We start from the raw sequence: 19,041 nt of genomic DNA on the forward strand, positions 1-19,041 counted from the left end.
CCGTCGGCCGCTTCAGTCTCCGGGGGCTGGAGCCGCTGCCTGTCATCCCAGCTGACTTGTCTTTGAATCTGCGGCGCTTCGCCACCCCCTGCCTTCCCCTCCGCCCAAACAGACCCAAGGCCCGATTTCTGTTTGAAGTGGACGTGCCACTCTTCACACGGCGGGCGCTGCCGCGGAGGTGCAGCGGGATTAGAGGAAGCGGCTCCCTGCGGGGCGAGGCCACCTAAGCCTCAGGCGGCAGCCGGCGCTTTCAGCCGCTCTCGGGGCGATAATGGCATTCTGGACTTTTCCACAGGGGTCCTGAGGCCCCCGAGGGATCTTAATTAAAGTGGCTTTGTGGGTCTTGGAGGCAAACACCGGCCCAGAACTCAGGGTGGGAGCTCGTTATGAGTTCTGGTTCCGTTTCTCCCTGGCCTCAGAGAGTCTAGGTTCATAGGAGCAAAGGAAATGAAAGAACTGGACCTACTGTCTAAATCCTAAAGCAGAAACCTCTGCTTTCACCTGAGTAACCAGAGCTCTCCAGCAAAGCATCACCTGGTCATTTCCCTTTGCTGGTGTAGAAATGATGATCGGGAAACCACACTGGAAATCGCTCAAAGTACCATGCATTGGAGCGAAGCTTTCTCCTTTCTGAGATTATTCTGAGGAAAAGGTAATAAACAGATCTGTAAGGAAATTAGTTATCTTAAAGTTTACTTACATATATTAGTTACTACCTTTTAATGAATGATATTTAGATGAAAATTTTGTTATTTTGCTATAGATCAAGTATCTCCCTATAGACATTTCAAATGTAGCTCTAAGGAGAGTAAATGTTTTTTAAAAAGATAATAAAAAGTTAAATATAAGATCCCCTTCTCTGTAAAAAAACTTTTATAAAGGTCAATAATTTTGAGGGGTGTGTGTGATTTCACTTGAGTATTACTTTTTGGATAGAATCATAGAATATATCTGCTTTGAAAATATTATTTTAAAAAAGAAAAATGAAGTGTGGGTGCCATTTTTTAATACAATATCAATAATTATATTTACTTGTTAAGATGACACAACTAGACAGGATTAAAAGAAATATTAGCCTCCAAGGATAATTTATATTGATGCCTTTCTCTCTGTTCTTAAAATATGAAATTATTTACACATCCCACTATATTATTTTGCAAATTGTGGTAGTTTCACAATTTGGAAATATATCTATATATCTATATATATATCTCTTACAGATGTGTGTAATTACTTAATTAGTGTCAGTTTACCTCCTAGACCTTAAGCTCCATGAAGGTAGGGACTATGTCTGATTTGTTTACCATTTTGTCCCCAGCGCCAGACATGTATTAGGTACTCAAATATCTGTTGAATACATGAATAATCACTCAAAGAGGTACAATGTAATGATGATGGTATGTATTTGATTTTATCTTATAAGAATGCCTGCTTTAAATTTTTTTCTCTTAATTAAGAGACTCAGGTTATACACTTGGACTTTGTGATTTTAAGAAATCACTAACGCTTATCTACAAAAAAATATGACTGAAAATGTTCTTTGGATTGTCAAATCAGATGTGCAATGGTTTGCCAGTTCATGGGATTGAAACTTTCAAATAATTGGTGACTGGTCCCAATAAATCAGAGTTCGGGCAAAAATCCACTGAATATAATTGTTTAAAGAGGCCACTTGTAATTGAAACACTTTTAAATTTTGCCTAGGGATGAAGTAGTCTTATTTCATGGTGTTGTTACCGGAGCAGGTAGTTCTAGGGTATTTGCACGGTTGCTATGCTGCGCTTTCCATCTGTAAAGATAACCAGCTGAAACGGCAGAGCTAAGGGACTGAAGTCCAAAGCTGGTGGAGACATCAGTGATTGAGAGTGTGGGGAGCGCCAGGCACTGCCAGACAGATGTGCTGGGGATACACCCCCGAACTTCATGGAATCACCTTGCGCTCCCTCCTTCAACGGAGATCTGGTGCCGTGCCGGGGAACTTCTTTCACAGTGCTGAGAAAGAGCTAAAAGATAACCTTTTCTTCCAGGAATAAGGATGCCTCTGGTTGTGCACGAGTCAGTGAGGGTGGAAGAAGCTGTTTCATAGCCTTGCAGACAAGACCAGCATTGTCAAAAGTTTGTTTCCGCTGCCATTCCCCGATTCCCCTCTGCCCTCAAAAGATTTGTAAAGTGGTCAGGGCCATGATGTTGCCCAGTTTTGCTACCAACCTTCTTTTCTCTTGATCTTTTGTTTCAATGTCTGCTTTCTTTCCCCTACGTGCTCACTGAAGCCTGATTGTGGGGTCAGGCTATAATTAGTTTATATATGAAGTTTAATTCACTGTGGCTCTTCTGGCATTAGACTCAGATGGGCTTTGATGTCTGGCTGGAGCTTTGATCCCAGTCCCTCGAATGGTGGTCATCACCCCAACTCAAAGGATTGCCCTTTATTTTTTTCCCTCCTATTTGGAGACAGCCTTTCCCAATTACATCATTTGTGTTTGGCCATAAAAGCTGCAAGGCATCATTTTGTTGCTTTGCTCTATAGCAAAACATGCAGTTGATGCTCCTTACTTTGCTTGGCTGCAAAAGAATGTTCGCTGCTGGATGAGGCATTTGTACAGTGATGCTCGGACTTTGTGAGGGTGCTGTTGGGAGTTGTTCTGCCCAAGGGCAAAGCGTCAGACTGTGTGATCTGAGGGACCCTTTCTGACTCTGCCCAGGAAATATCTTTAAGCATAAGCTACACGACTGTGATATATTCAGTCGAGACTTTTTCATGCAGGCGACTTTATCTTACTCTCCAGATCTTCCGGGCAGCAGATCCACCCCGTCTTTAATGTCACACTTTCTGAGCGTCGATTAGCAGCTTGTCTGAGAAGACAGAGGCCTCCAGGGATAGCAAAAGAACTAAGGAGAGCGGAGCGATACTACAAAGAAGATGAAGTGGCATTAGAGGAGGAAGAAGCACCAGCACTTGCTTTAAAAAGAAAGGGGGGCTTCCCTGGTGGCGCAGTGGTTGGGAATCTGCCTGCCAATGCAGGGGACACGGGTTCGAGCCCTGGTCTGGGAGGATCCCACATGCCGCGGAGCAACTGGGCCCGTGAGCCACAGCTGCTGAGCCTGCGTGTCTGGAGCCTGTGCTCCGCAACAAGAGAGGCCACGACGGTGAGAGGCCCGCGCACCGCGGTGAAGAGTGGCCCCCGCTCGCCGCAGCTAGAGAAAGCCCTCGCACAGAAACGAAGACCCAACACAGCAAAAATAAATAAATAAATAAATTAAAAAAAAAAAAAAGAATTAAGTGAATTGATGACTAAACCCTCTAGGGCAGTGCAATATAAATATTAAAAAAAAAAAAAAAGAAAGAGAAAGAAAAATCAAATCGGGGTTGGGGTCAGGGTCGGGGTCGGGGTCGGGGTGGGGGTGGGGGGACACTTCCCTGGTGGCGCGGTGGTTAAGGATCCGCCTGCCAATGCAGGGGACACGGGTTCAATCCCTGGTCCAGGAAGATCCCACATGCTGCGGAGCAACTAAGCCCCTGAGCCACAACTACTGAGCCTGAGCTCTAGAGTCTGCGAGTCTCAACTACTGAAGCCCACGCGCCTAGAGCCTGTGCTCCGCAACAAGAGAAGCCACCGCAATGAGAAGCCTGCGTGCTGCAACGAAGAGTAGCCCCCGCTCGCCGCAACTAGAGAAAGCCTGTGCGCAGCAATGAAGACCCAACGCAGCCAAAAATAAATTTAAAAATAAATAAAAATTAAAAATTAAAAAAAAAAAACAATAGGAGGAAGTGAGATCCTGTCTCTGACAGGAGGGAGCAGTGAACAGTGGGTGATTACCTTCAACTGTGTCCCAAATACCTGCAACCAAAACAAAGAATCAAAGAGGAAAGAAAGCCAGAGGAGTAAATTGGAGAGGAGAAAAATTGGCTGTTGGGTTAAGAAGAGAAGAGGGGCAACCCAACCAGGCACACTTAATCTGACGACATTGGGAGTTTTCCTGGAAAAACAATTACAGCATTGAGCTCCTTGCTTCTAACTTCACTTGACAGCCTGAGTTTGTTTTAATTGGCGCGTGAATGAGCAGCATTATTTATTAATGTGTAATGGACACTTTAGAAAGCATGACCTTTTTTCCTATTTGCGACCATTTTATTGGCGGAACCATTTGAATACATTACTTTTAATATTGAAACTTGCTGGGAACACTTTTTCATGGAGATGTACAAGCTGTTATGGCAAATGGTTGGCTTTGGACTAATGAGCCAGCTCAAAGTGGCATTTGGTGGGGAGGGGGCTTGGGAGGTGGGGAGGTTTGGAGACACAGCGACTTGTCTGTCTGCTTTAACAAGATTTATTAGTAGTGTGTAAAAACATGTTTCAGCTTTTTTTCCCCCCTCAACTATATAAATATAGCTGTCGCTGTGTGACATAACACAGGCCACAATAAGAGATTCCACCCAGCCAGAAGGAATCTAATTCAGAACTAGAAAGCAAGAAGCTTGCCTAGAAATGAATAGCATGAGACAATGACAGAGGACATGGGTGAGTGGCATTTGGTAGACAGGATTAGTCATTATTCTTTAGTACCTTACTAAAATTAAGGAGGAAAATTTAGTTCCTGTATTATCAAGTATGGTGTTTGGCACACAGTAGGCATAAAGCATAGGTGAACTGAATGGAATTAATTTTGTATGTTGATGAGCACCTAAGCATAATTCCATTTTTAGATCTAATATACAATCTGGTTAATTATGAATCATGGATGTAGTTGTAGTTCCAGTTAGTCTGTGAGGGGCAGCAATGGGGAAGTCAATGGAGGGTGGCAAGAGAACTCTTGTTTTTGTTTTTTGGTACATGTCAACTTGACTCTATTTGTTGCAGAGATTAAATGGGTACTATTAAGTTAGTTGGAAAGTATGTTAATGAAAAAACAATTTACAACCAACCTGCAGTTTCTTGAATGGTTGCAAAGGCATTGTCCTGAGTACAGTAATACTAAGAGGATATTAAAACAATCACTGCCTTCAGGGAACTTTAATAATGCAATTGGAGAGAAGGGATACACATAAACACCTACGTACATAGATGTAAGTGTACATACTGATATAAATAACCATACAAATAGCATTTGGTAAGAATAAAATATTCATGCAGTTAACAGGAGTTCAGAGGAGAGAACTGAAATGATCTTGGAGGGAAGAAGGTTGGACTACACAGAGGGGAGAAATGGAGAATTCTTAGCAGGGCTAAGCAGCTGGGTAAAGGTGTTAAGAGTCTGAAATAATGATATAGGATGCACTCCTTCACACAACACTTTGCCTGAACTTCAGCAAATCGTGACTTGCTGGATTCGATTTCTGAGGCTCTTGGATGTACTGCTGTTTAAAAGAGATATGGTACTTTTCCCTAGACAAGCCAGCTAGTGGCATTTCCAGACCCCTATCCCACTGAAATTCCCTGTGACCAGTGTCCCAAGCAGAGATGACCATACCACAAATGCTACTGCAGAGGAAAAGTTTATTAGTCCCTCTGGAGGAAAAAAAAGATACAACTCATATAACCTTTACTATCTACGTGCCTGCCACGTTGTAAACACCCCTACTCCCATATATATTATATACTGTATATTATTATAATTCTTACAACAGGCTTCTTCTGTTAGTAGCTCCATTTTACCGTTGGGGAAACGGAGGCACAGAGAGGTGAAGTTACTTGCCTGCACAGCTAGTCTTGGCTGGAAAGGGGATTCAATTTCAGGCAGTCTGGTTTTAGAGTCAGAGCTCTTGTGCTCGCAGACTAAATAACAACAATAAAAAACTCAAACAAAAACCAAAGCGCGCAGGCGCGCGGACTCACTAAACCCCGCGCTTGCAAAAGAACTGATGCAACCTCTTGCTATAGAGCGACATCCTCCTGCCTAATTTTATTGATAAATGCCTTCCGTGAAAAGATCAAAACAACAGCAGCAAAACTAAGAGTGAAACAGTTTTAGGACAACGTTGCACTGTGCCTTGTAGGGCCTGCCTTTACAACTTGGAGTCCAAAAAGCCAAACCCAAGAAATGGTCTTTGAATACATTCGCAGTACCTTGCTGGGTAAGGTGAAAGAAACCTAAATCAGCCTGAGTGGGTACGAACAGTGGACGGGTGGGGAAAGGGTTAACGTTGTGTGCTTCAACTCGGTCGAGTTTCAGAAAGTTCTCTGGGGAGCCCAACTGCCGCGTCCCTTCGCGGACCCTGCCTGCGAGGCCGACTGTAACAGGATGCTGGGGCTCGAGGTGCTCGCCCCTTGCTTTGTGCGAGGGAAAAGAACCAATAAGGAGCGAGGCAAAAACTGGGTGCTGTAAACCCGAAAAGGGGGCGAGGAGGCCCGCGGGAAGAGCGGGGGAGGAGAGAGGGAGGAGCGGGGAGGGCCCGGCGAGGAGGAGGCCGGCGCCGAGCGCGAGCGGCGCCCCTGACACTAGAGGGGGAAGCCGGGGGGGAGCGGGCCTCGCAGCCGAGGGGCCGGCGCGGGGAGGCGGGCGCCGGGCGGGGGTTCGCCGGGCCGCCGCGCGTGACGTGGCGCCGGGCAGGGCGTTATCAGCTGCGGGGCCGCGGCGAGGGACGCGTGGCGACAGCGGACGGCGCCGCCCGGTCCCGGACGGCCGCAGCCCGCGGCCGCGCGCGCGCGCGCGGGTTCCGAGCGCTCCGGGTCTCCGCCCCTGCCGCCGCGCCCCGGCCGCCGGGAGGCATGAGTCCGCGGCCGCAGCCCTAGCGCCCGCTCCTCCGCCCGGGCGGCCCGGTTGCGGGGACGGGTGCGCGCTGCAGGGTTGGGGGCCATGAAACCGAGTCCGGCCGGGACGGCGAGGGAGCTGGAGCCGCCGGCGCCAGTCCGGGGCGAGCAGCGCACGGCGGAGCCCGAGGGGCGCTGGCGGGAGAAGGGCGAGGCGGACACGGAGCGGCAGCGCACCCGCGAGCGGCAGGAGGCCACGCTGGCCGGGCTGGCGGAGCTGGAGTACCTGCGCCAGCGCCAGGAGCTGCTGGTTCGGGGCGCCCTGCGCAGCTCTGGGGGCGCGGGGGCAGCTGCAGCCCGCGCCGGGGAGCTGCCGGGGGAGGCGGCGCAGCGCAGCCGCCTGGAGGAGAAGTTCTTGGAGGAGAACATCTTGCTGCTGCGGAAGCAATTGGTAGGTCGTGCCCGGAGGTGGGGCACGGCTGTCCCTGCAGACGGGCCGGGGGTCGGGCAGGTGGCCTGCGGTGGGCGCTGGGGTGCCTCTGACTGGGGAAATCCTTTGGCTTCCCGGGACCCCCGCCCGGTGCCCCCTTGACCCGGGTTCCCGAGGGCGCCCGCGGCGCGTGGGCTGCCGACGCCCACGCGATCCCGGCGTGTGCCCGCTTTGTGTCAGGTAAGGGGCTGGCAGCCCCGCGCGGACGGCCGGGCCGGGGTGGCCGCTCTCCCCTCCTGCTCCGCCTTTGGAATTCTTGGAGTCTCCTGGTTGTTACCTTCAAACTCTCCAGTTAGACGAAAGCGTGCCCTCTCCCCGAAGGTTTGCAAAGCCTCATTTAAAATAGCATTTCTTTGGGGAGCTTCTTGGCTTCATGTCCTCCCGCCGAGAGGGGACAAAAGCCGAGGAGGGGGCTTGTGGCGCGGTTGACCGTCCAATGCCGAATTTTAACGATTACACGGAGGCGGCCGCGGGGAACCTGCCCCTCCCAAGGCTTTCCCCAGCCTGCCAGCTTTTGCCGGGGCTGCTGCTTAATTTAAGATAGAAGCCCTTTTGTATAAGGCGGCTAAAACCGATGCAAATGATGGAAATTTGCCTAGAGAAAGTGCCCCCTCCCCTCATATTTTATATGTACTGCTCGCTGTGACTTGAGGTGGAGGTGGGCGAAGAGAAAAACCTGCTCTCAGGGAGCATTTATCATTGGATTTGTGTCAGCGTCTCAGACATTCTCTGCCGTCTTCATTAATGGGGAAGAAAAAGAACTTCGGCGCTTAATGTATTGATGAACAGCTTTTGACCCAGCCTCAGAGTAATGGCGGCAGCTTTGTTTCGGTGACCTCAAAAATGTAGTTTTGAAAACAGGAGAAAAAAAAAAATCCTTATCTGACCATGTGATACTATCTGAAACTAGACGCATGCTAGATAATGTCCCTCCTACGATTACCAACAGAGTGATGCTGTGTGGTTATTTGTCAAGTGTTTTCTTGTATTACCTCTTTTCAGAGAATTTGTCTCTTTTTTTGAGCATCAAAGTGATTTGACTTGTTTGGTTCATTTTTTCTGAACTCATTCTAACAAACAAGCGTGTTATGTCTCCAAGCTTTTTAAGTCAAAGAACAGACAGGAGGGGTAGATCCATATGCATCTGTTTTGTAAGGATGTACAATATGTATCTGGTGGTTTGTGCAATACCTCTGTTTTGGCATTTTGCTGTGTTTTTTGGTAGCAGACACTGATCTGAGCCAATTCTTGCTGGTTATGCCTGTCATTGACATTGTGTGCATTGTCTTATACAATAGCACCTTCTTGTCTTCATGAATCTCACAACTGTGAGTGGTGCATTCCTGTTGACCCCTGGAGGGGAGCAAGGCAGCATGTCAGGAGAATTCCCGTCCACTCAGTGTTTGTGGTACTGTTTTCATTTGTAGACTTGGCATTTGTGATTTGAACCAGATGCCTTTCGAGTTTTGTTTTTTTGCTTCCCCAGCAATAGGAAGCACTAGGTGGCGGTGTGAGTTAGCACTACGGTCTGTCACCTTTGGAAACCCGAGCTGAGTTCAAATCTTGACGGACCTTCCCTTGAGGGTTTTGGATTCTGCCAGCTCACATTATACTTGGCACTGGCTATTAGTATTAGTTTCTCACTTTCAAAGGCCCTAAGACTGATTAAACCCCACAAAGCAACTAATAGAAAACAAAACTCTGCAGGACATTTGGCCAGAAAATCTCACCTAAGTAAGATTATAGTGTATTGTAGGAAATCTGTTATACTCTGACTTCAAATTAAAGAGTCTACAGTGAAGTACTGTTCTGTAAAAAATTGGCTGTACACAGAGGTTTTTTGAAAAATCTCAGTGGGTTTTTCTCACCTATAAAAAGTAAGTTTATATATATATATATATATATATATATATATATATATATATATATATATTAGTTGAAACTAAAAGCAAGTCTTGTTTTTATGAAGAAACTATATTGCCACAAAATGTGAGAAAGTGGAATTCAAGGTAGGACATATTCTTGAAGTTTTTCTTTATTTCAGGTCATCCAGTAAAAATTTTGGTTTTGGAAGATTTAGGGAACTCTTCAGATGGTAATTGGAATACTTAGAGCAGACTTTCTGGTTCTTTGTCACCAAAATGTGTTTGTTTTTCCTTTCTCCCTTTCTTCCTAATCAGAATTGTTTGAGGAGAAGAGATGCTGGTTTGTTGAACCAGTTGCAGGAACTCGACAAACAGATAAGTGACCTGAGACTGGATGTGGAAAAGACATCTGAAGAGCACCTGGAGACAGACAGCCGCCCCAGCTCAGGTGAGTGTGGGAGCACAAGCAGGAATTCTGCGGTCATGAGTTGTGCCTTGGCCCCCGGTGCTTAGCGTTCCCAGACCTGCAAATGGCAGTGGAGTTTGTTTCCAGTGCAGAGAGAATAAAACAAAACAAAACAAGAGAAGTCTGCCATTCAGTTGCATAAGAGGGAAACAAAATCAGAAAACAAATTTTTTAAAAAATTTGTTCTGTTGAAGTATAGTTGATTTACAATGTTGTCTTAATTTCTACTGTACAGCAAAGTGATTCAGTAATATGTATATATACATTCTTTTTCATATTCTTTTCCATTAGGGTTTATCACAGGATATTGAATATAGTTCCCTGTGCTATACAGTAGGACCTTATTGTTTATCCATTCTCTATATAATAGTTAGCATTTGCTAATCCCAAATTCCCAATCCATCCCTCCCCCCACCCGCTCCCCCTTGGCAACCACAAGTCTGTTCTCTATGTCTGTGAGGCTGTTTCTGTTTTGTAGATAAGTTCGTTAGACAACAAAATTTTTAATAATGAGATTGATCTGACTGAAGTCTCCTGAGTTTAAAAATAAAAGCTTCTATTCAGATTTCTGGAAGAATGCTTCTCCTTTGAAACTTGAGAAAGTCAGAACTGGGCTAGAAAATTAGTCACACTTCAGCTTCCTGAGACCACTTCAAAAGTTTGTTCTTTTTTTCTTTTAAACCATTTGGCTACTTAAATAGATTTGTTTTTCTCTTCAAGTTATTCTTTCTGAAATGTTCGTGAAAAAGTTGAAGTTTGACAGATCTAAGTCTCTTTCTTTGCACATCTTTAAAGGTGGGGTCTAGGAGTAAGGTCAGTTTGAGAGTGAGGGTACTCTCAGCTTTGAAACATACCCATAGTTATGGGCTCTTTGCCTTTTTCCAAAGATTGCTGGAAATGAAACCATAAAGTCAGGACACTAAATCTCGTGAACCAAAATTGGTTCCCCTCCCTCTCATACTCTCCCTTTCCTACCTTTTCTACATGATTACCCCTTTTCCTTTTAGGCACAAATGTGTGTTATTGCTTGATATGATCTTAATCCCAAATGGTGTTTTTTATTTGTAGGGTTTTATGAACTGAGTGATGGGGCTTCGGGATCCCTTTCCAATTCTTCGAACTCCGTCTTTAGTGAGTGTTTATCCAGTTGTCATTCCAGCACCTGTTTTTGCAGCCCCTTGGAAGCAACCTTGACTATCTCAGATGGTTGCCCCAAATCTGCAGGTAAGACTTTTTACAATTGATAGACATTTTTAATTGGAAGGGGTCAAAGGTCTTTAAAGGTTGTCTAGCTTCTACTGATGAAAAACAAAGGCTCAGAGAATTTCATCAGCTTTCTGCATTTAGTGCCATCGTTGCATCTAGAATCAAGATCACCACTATTCCAGTCCTCTTTGGGTATCACCTGGCTTTATATTCTGATGATAGCAAGACAGCTTATTTTTAGAAATCCTGTCCCAATATTATAGGTCTTGAGCTCTGTTTTTGAGCTTTTGCTGTTCAGTTGTTCGCATTTTCTTTTCAGAATTACTTTGGATCTGTTTTCTTCTTCTTTTAATCATTTAAAGCTAAAGCTTACATTAAGTTAAATATATCTGTCAGCCTGGCTAAGAGCTGCTTGGCACTTCTGGTAGCAGTGGCCCCTCCCTGTTCTCCAGAATGCCTTGCATGATGGCATCTCTCTTCTTTTAGCAGGTGGATAGGGTGAGATCCCCTAGACCATGTTCCCCATTTTGGGCTATTCTTGCAGTGACCTCTAGAGAGAATCATGCCATTGTTGGTACAGGAAGAGTTTCTGCATTTCCACTGTGTGTCACACACTGCTGTGTGCTCTGCGTACGTTTATCTGCTTTGAATCCTCCCGACAATTCTGCAGGGTGCAAGGGTTGTTAGCTCCATTTTACGTATCAGAAAAATGAGGCCTGGTGAGGTTAGGTTAGGTAAGTTGCTTAAGGTTATATAGAGAGTAAGTGACAGAGGCAGGGTTCAAGCTCAGGACTATCTGCCAGGTCCATGTGTTTCCACCACACCAAGGGAATCCAGAAATTGTTGTGTTCAACCTTCTCAACGAACAGAGGAGGAATTTGGTTTTATATGCCTTTGTCAGAGGCTTCTCATTTGCTGAATGGCAGAGTTGTTGCTGAAACTCGGGACACCTTCCTTAGTTCTGCTTTAGTACGATTCCTCAGAAGATCAGAGAAAATATGGAAGTTAGAGGAGCTGTGGGTTCCGGCACAAGTCACCGCACCCTTGGTTTGTATGTGTTGTCCACTTGGGTAAAAGGTTGAATTTCTGAGGTCCAGGCAATGCAAACATAACACTAAACAACTGAGGCTGCTAATTGGCTGGTGTCTTTGTACAATGTGTGTTGTTAGCAGCAAACGTTTGGCGAAGCACAAATCTGTGTTATCTAGAGTATCTGGGCCTCAAGTTCATTGGTAATTGCTCCCTTTCACTCTGCAGATCTGGTTTCAGAGGGAAATTTTATAAACCTATTAAAGGTACTTTGGTATAGGTTTTCCTAAAAGACAGACTCCTGCTATCCCAAATGCCACATCTTCACATAATTGAGACAGTTGGGCTGGCCCTTGCCGGCTGGGATGCCTGTCTTGTTCCTTAACTTTATGGAGGAAAAAGAGATGAAAGATGTCGTGTAGGTAAATGTGGCTTAAAGTAAGACAAGGATAGGCCTTGGGGTAGTGAGGAGGGATGGGCAAGGATATTAGCTAGAGAGGTTTCCCCTTCTTAAAACAAGCTATTTATTGGCAGTGGAGGTGGGATTGGGGACATGGCACATTTATTTTACAATAATCTTTTGTTTACACGTGAATCATATCATTTCTGGGTCTAGGCTGTATTCCCCCCCTCCCCGCCCCCCCCAACTGCTAATTGTCATTGGAATTCATGGAGCTTTCCCTTAAATTAACAATTAACATAGAACCTAGCATGTAGTGGGTTTTCAACATTTGAGTGAATAAATATAATTATAATGGACAACAAATTAAATAGTGACAAAACCTTTGATTTTCTCTAACTAAAGGTCATTCAAGGGATTTGATATTTATAATGTATGCCAAGACAAGAGAGCAAAATCATTTAAGAAAGCTTGATGTCATTGTATTTTGGCATCTACATTTTTGAGATGTGGGAAATTTATTCATTAATACTACTACTCAATCTTTTAAAACATCATCAAGAATTCCCTCCTAAAATATTGTACTTTATTTTTTAGTGTCACTATTGAAAACATAGGGTGATTATTATTTAAATTTAATTAGTCTCTATTGAAATTTGATTAGTTACCCTGACCTTTCAATTGACAGTTATACTAGAACACATGTCATTAAGAATTAGGTCTAAAAAAAAAAATAAAAAATGAGGAGGAAGCCCATAGAGAGTATAGTTTATCTGAAGTATTTTAAAGGGAAACCAGGAATAGAACACAGAAGGGAGAGTGGCCTAGAGAAAGAACGACTCAAAAAACATTTATTTTTCCAGTAATATAATATACTGGAAATATTGCAATATACTGCAATATATGTATAATGCAGTACATATTTACTGAAAATTTAGAAAATAGAAAATAAAGAAGAAAGTAAACATTACTTGCTTTCCCACCACATTGAGATGCTCGTGCTTCATTAGCATCTTGGTGTGCTTCATTTCAGACTTTTTTCTTTGAATATATCCAGTCTTAATAAAACTATAATCAATAGTCTGGTATTATGATTTTCACTCCACTTTAAAGTGTTTTCCCCATATTATTCAATAGTTTGAAAGCATTTTTAATGACTGAATATTTTTCCTTCAGAGCTATAGCTTGTCAAAAATTCCTTTGTTAATTATTTTTTCCGTCACCCAGTAGTGTGAACTGTATGTGAAATAGTAGAATAGCTTGTGGAGTATTTGTTGATTCTTTGGCATTCTCCCTCTACCCATGAATTTGTCTTCGTAGAAACTGGCCAGAGTCGAGATGGTGCTGACACCAATTCATTTCTTCAGAGTGTACCTTTAAATGTTTTTCAGATCTCATAGGATGGTTGGAATATAAAGAAGGCCACTGTGAAGACCAGGCCTCAGGGGCAGTTGGCCGTTCCCCCTCCACATCACAGTCTAATTCCCTTGGTGTCATTGCAGATGTGAATCCCAAGTACCAGTGTGATCTGGTGTCTAAAAACGGGAATGATGTGTATCGCTACCCCAGTCCGCTTCATGCTGTGGCCGTGCAGAGCCCAATGTTTCTCCTTTGCCTGACCGGCACTCCCCTGAGGGAAGACGAGAGGCTCGGTAGCCATGCCAACGACATTTGTGTCGGATCTGAGCTGGATGCCGTCAAGACGGACACTTCCTTACCCTCTCCAAGCAGTCTGTGGTCTGCTCCCCATCCTTCATCGAGTAAGAAAATGGATGGTTACATTCTGAGCCTGGTCCAGAAAAAAACACACCCTGTAAGGACCAACAAGCCGAGAACCAGTGTGAACGCTGACCCCACCAAGGGGCTTCTGAGGAATGGGAGCGTTTGTGTCAGAGTGACTGCGGCCGTCTCACAGGGCAATGGTGGGAACCTTAAGAATTCTAAACAGGTGCCTTTGCCCTCTGGCGGGATCCCCTCTTTGGACAATGGGACGTTGTCCCCACTGAAACAGTGGTCAAAAGAATCAAAGCCAGAACCACTGGAAAGCAAGAGGTTGCCCGCGCCTGAGGGCATCTCCCCAGGCGCTGCCATTGAACTTCCAGGTAAGCATCTGCCCAAAAATGCCAAGCCAGCCTCCCAGGAACTTGCCAGGTGTCCCCCTGCTGGGGCAGGGGAGTCTCCTAAGGAAAGCGGGCAGATCCCAGCTGCCTCCCCAAAAGAGAGCCCCGGGAGGGTCCCCGCCTCGCTGCAAGAGAACAAGGTGGTCCAGCCACTGAAAAAGGTGCCGCAGAAAAACAGCCCGCCGGCTCTCCCTACGGCGGCGCCCCCTCCCGCCGCTTCGGCTCTGCTGTCTCCCGCTTTCCCGGTGGAAGAGCGGCCTGCCCTGGATTTCAGAAGCGAGGGCTCTTCTTCTCAGAGCCTGGAGGAAGGGCCTCTGGGGAAGGCGCCGCCGGTCCTGGCGCAGCCGCCCGGCGTCAGGCCACCCCGGGGTACGCGGCCCGCGGCTGCCCCGAGGGGCTCCGCCCTGAAGTCCCGGGCCCCGGCCGTCCACGGGCCGGAGAGCGCGCTGCCCGCCGTGAGGGAGAAAGGCCGGGCGGCCGGCAAGAAGTGTCGGTTCCCCGATGACGCGGATACAAATAAGAAACTCCGGAGAGCCCCGGCCAAGGGGCGGCGGGGCGGGGGCGGCCAGCCCGACGCGGGACCGCCCAGCCGGCCGCTGGGGACGGGCCACCGGGCGGGGAGCCGCGGCCACGGCCACGGCCACGGCCGGGAGGCGGTGGTGGCCAAGCCCAAGCACAAGCGCACCGACTCGCGGCGGTGGAGGTCGGCCGCCGAGGTGTCCTACGAGGAGGCGCTGCGGCGCGCGCGGCGGGGCCGCCGGGAGCCCGCGGGGCTGTTCGCGGCCGGGCCGCTGCCCTACGCCAGCCCCTACGCGTACGCGGCCAGCGACTCCGAGTACTCGGCCGAGTGCGAGTCTCTGTTCCACTCCACCGTGCTGGACACGAGCGAGGACGAGCGCAGCAACTACACCACGAACTGCTTCGGCGACAGCGAGTCCAGCGTGAGCGAGGGCGAGTTCGTGGGCGACAGCACCAGCACCAGTGACTCCGAGGAGAGCGGAGGCTTGATATGGTCCCAGTTTGTCCAGACTCTCCCTCTGCAGCCGGTCCCGGCCCCGGACCTTCGCCACAACCCCACCAAAACCTTCGTCAAAATAAAGGCTTCACACAACCTCAAGAAGAAGATCCTGCGCTTTCGGTCTGGCTCTTTGAAACTGATGACGACCGTTTGAGTAACATCCTTGGTGTAGAAAGTGGGGTTTTTCTAGTTCCCGAAGAAACGGCGGCGTCTTACTGTTTTGTGCGTAATGATCCCATGGAATGCTTTCCTTTGGTTTAGATAAAACCGAGGTGAATTATGTCTCATCTTCGTCAAGTATGGACGCTAGTGCCTTTAGTGGAAGGTAAAGAATGTCTTTGCTGGTTAGAAGTGAATATTGAGTTTCAAATGGTGGTGATAGTGACTTTTGTGGTATCAGATGGTTTTTATTTGACATTTTGTGAGCATCTGTGAAGGCACAGGTTTTGATCAAGTGTTAATGGGATGAGACCTTTTGATCTGGAGGTCAGGTGGATGGAATTTTAGGACATACATTGGCTTCTTTGGTTCTTTAGGGCAGCGTCTCCAGGAGGGTTTTCCTGTTGGGGGTATCACATACAATTGTGTGAGGTAGATACAAGGGGCAGTCATGGTTTTCTGTAGTTTTCTATATACTCTTCTTTTCTCGGATGTATCCCCATTCTGTATTCTCCTCAGAACTCTTTGGTTTACTGGACTCAAAACTTGAAGACCAGACCCTACATCCAGAGAGGTGACCTGGATAGGGAGGCTGGTAATACTTTAAAAGGATTCACTAAAACCTTTGCCACACTTGGTGCCTAGGCCCTGGTTACAGTAACCCCTTCTAGGGCCATTTACCCAACGTTGATGCCTTTCTCCTCCTCCCTAATTTGCAGCAGATCCAACCATTCCTCCCTTGGAGACTTGCCTTTGGGAGAACATTTTGGTCATCGGGTACAGAGAAATTCACTCCTAGTGAAATAACCCTTGGGTACGACTCCAAGCTCAGAACTGCTCGCGTAGCACTGTGCCACCTAAGCATTAGCCCAAACGTATTAGTGCAATCCAGTCCAGATTGGACCACTGACCCTGTTTGGAAGGGCTTTTTAAAAAAAAAAAAAATTTTTTTTTGGTAAACAGTATTGTGTAAAATTCCTTTTTTTATACCAGTATATGCATGTTTTGTGCATGAGTAGTATTTGTTTTGATATTCCTGTTGATGTTAAATGACTGTATGATATAAACAGTATGTGTTTTTATATATCTTTGTGTAAATTTAATATAACGCATTATATGCTGTAATAAACGATTTGTTTTACTGCTGTTAAGTTTGTTATTTGGGTATAAAACCAGATGTTTACACCTATAAATCTTGTACTGATTATTGTGGGATTTATATTAGGCCTGTTCTAGCATTAGAATATTATTTGCAATAATAATTAAGGCAGATTTTAGGAGTGTTGGAATGGATGGTGAATAAACAAATGAGGAAAAGCAAGCTACTTCTTTAGAATGGTTAAGGTGCTTCTTTAAAATTTAAGGTACATTTGATAGGTCTCTTCTAAGGAAAATATTTCTGAGAAGACTTCCCCTGTCTCCCTCAACGTCTAAGTATGAAAAATTTTCAACATGGAAAAGTTGAAAGGATAGTACAATAAACACCTGTACAGCCATCACCTAGATTCAACAATTGTTAACATTTTGCCATGCTTGCTTTAACACTCTTTATGTATTGATATATATTAGATTAAACCATATTGCTGGTTTTGTGGGTCAAAGACAGATTTTGGCAATCCTCCCTCTCCCCACCACGCTACTACATTATTTTAAAGTAAATTTCAGGCATCATGATATTTCATCTCTAAAAATTTAAGTATGTATTTCCTAAGAACAAGGAGATTCTCCTGTATAATCACAACACCATGATCACACCCAAGGAAAATTGACAATAATTCTTATTATCATCAAAAATTTAATCTCTATTCAAATTTTCCAATTTGTTTCAAGAATTTCTTAGTAGCAGCTTCCCTGCTCCTCCCAACCAGGATTCAGTCAATGCTATACGTTGCATTTGGTTATAGATCCCTAGTTTTTTAAGTCTGGAATAGCCTCTCCATATTTTTTTCAAATGACATTGGGTTTTTAAAGTCAGAGCAGTTGTCTTGTAGAAGGGCCCACATTCTGAATTTGGTTGTTTCTTTATGTTGTCTTCTAACATCTTCTAGTTCCTCTATTTCCTGTAAACTGTGAAGGCTTGATTGGATTCAGGTTAAACATTCTTGGCAAGAAGATTTCACTACTGATCGTGCGTACTTTTATTGCTTCACATCAAGAAACAGAATATCAGGTTGCCCTACTATTACTGAATTTAAGAGTGATCCCTTTAAGAGTCAAGTCGGTGAGCAGAATTTTCTCCACTATAAAGGTTTTGTTTTTCCTCTTTGCAAATGGTTAGTGTTTGTGGGTGACTCTTTGGTAGCGTGTGTGGATATCCTGTTCTTCATAACCTTCCACTTAATGGCTTTAGTTTACTTTGCTGATCCTTGCCTGAATCAGTTATTGCCTTGGGGATGCAAAATGTTTTTCTAAGTATCTTTTCTTCTTCTTCGTTTTTTTTTAAAATTTATTTATTTATTTTTTATCTTTTCTTCTTTTACTAGCTGACATTCTACAAAAAAGAGCTTTCCTTGTTTTTTTTCCCTGTCTCTTTTTAAAATATCATGATGGATTCGTGGATTTTTATTCATTTGATTCTTTACAATCACTTACGGTTATTCTTTTTGATGCTCCACATGTCCCAGATTTGGCCAGTGGGAGGATACATTTCATTAAAAGGAGACTCTGGAATCAGCTCAGTCTCATAATTCATATATTTATTATGAGATGTACTCCATTAAAATGATTTTTTCACATGCTAAAGTGCAATGCAACAAAAATCCCTTAACTATCCATTTTTTTATTCTGTCTTGGAAATGATCTCTTTTCCTATATTTTATATCCCTCTTATCTCTAAGAAGGCTTTTAACTTTGAAACTATAGCAAATTATTTCTCCTATAAAACTGTATCTTATCTTTATAAAGATAAGACTTTTTTTCAGCAAGACATCTTAGACAATTTTTGCAAATGTAGAGTTGCTAGTCTTTTTGTATTCATATGTTTTTATATGCAGTTATTCTTCTTTGACTAGAATTTCTTTGGTTACCTGATTAAATCTAAGCCAAGCGCAAACAAGGGGATGATCTCACCATGTTTTCTAATGGTGTGATCCAATCTCTTTGGGGGCAAGTTATAAAGTTTATTGTGTAAGGCAACTGGGACCTGCAATCAGTTGTTGAATCATGTCCAAGTTGTTCTCAATAAGCATTATTCTCAGAAGGGGATGCTTCCTGAAAACTAGCTTCTGAATAATTGCATGTTAGGTGACAGAATGCCAAAGGAAGAGAAGCATGAAAAACAGGATTTTTCAAAGAACTTTGGGTTTGTCCACCTCTGTCTATTGCTTGACTTCCCTGTAGCTAGCAGTTGTACTGCACTTGGAAAATTGGGTTTTGTCCATTATTTTCAATGACAAAATACCTGCTATTGTTGTTTCAAACAAAATGGCTCTTTAAAGTATTTTCCTTTATTTAAATAAATTACAAATACTCATTGTCAGAAAAGAAAAAGAAACCAGATATATACACAGGTGTTTACACTCTTCTCTCTCAATCCTCCTCAAATCCTACTCTTCAGTAACGTTGGTGTATATATTTCCATACTCTGTTATATGCAC

At 44.8% G+C, this 19,041-nt stretch overlaps 1 protein-coding gene across 2 annotated transcripts; it reads left to right on the top strand.

Moving 5' to 3' along the window:
- The first annotated feature begins 6,713 nt into the window (after window positions 1–6,713).
- DACT1 (dishevelled binding antagonist of beta catenin 1) lies at window positions 6,714–16,587 on the top strand. Of its 2 annotated transcripts, none has more exons than XM_059915724.1 (4): window positions 6,714–7,143; window positions 9,363–9,495; window positions 10,582–10,737; window positions 13,540–16,587. In XM_059915724.1, the coding sequence occupies exons 1-4, from the start codon at window positions 6,799–6,801 to the stop codon at window positions 15,438–15,440; spliced, it is 2,535 nt and encodes an 844-aa protein (XP_059771707.1). In that variant the 5' UTR covers window positions 6,714–6,798; the 3' UTR covers window positions 15,441–16,587. The 2 variants fall into 2 exon arrangements, with proteins under 2 accessions (XP_059771707.1, XP_059771708.1); XM_059915725.1 differs by having other exon boundaries at window positions 13,651–16,587.
- Window positions 16,588–19,041: the final 2,454 nt, after the last annotated feature.

This window comes from Balaenoptera ricei, chromosome 2 (genome assembly GCF_028023285.1).
Source record: "Balaenoptera ricei isolate mBalRic1 chromosome 2, mBalRic1.hap2, whole genome shotgun sequence".
NCBI classification, from domain to species: domain Eukaryota; kingdom Metazoa; phylum Chordata; class Mammalia; order Artiodactyla; family Balaenopteridae; genus Balaenoptera; species Balaenoptera ricei.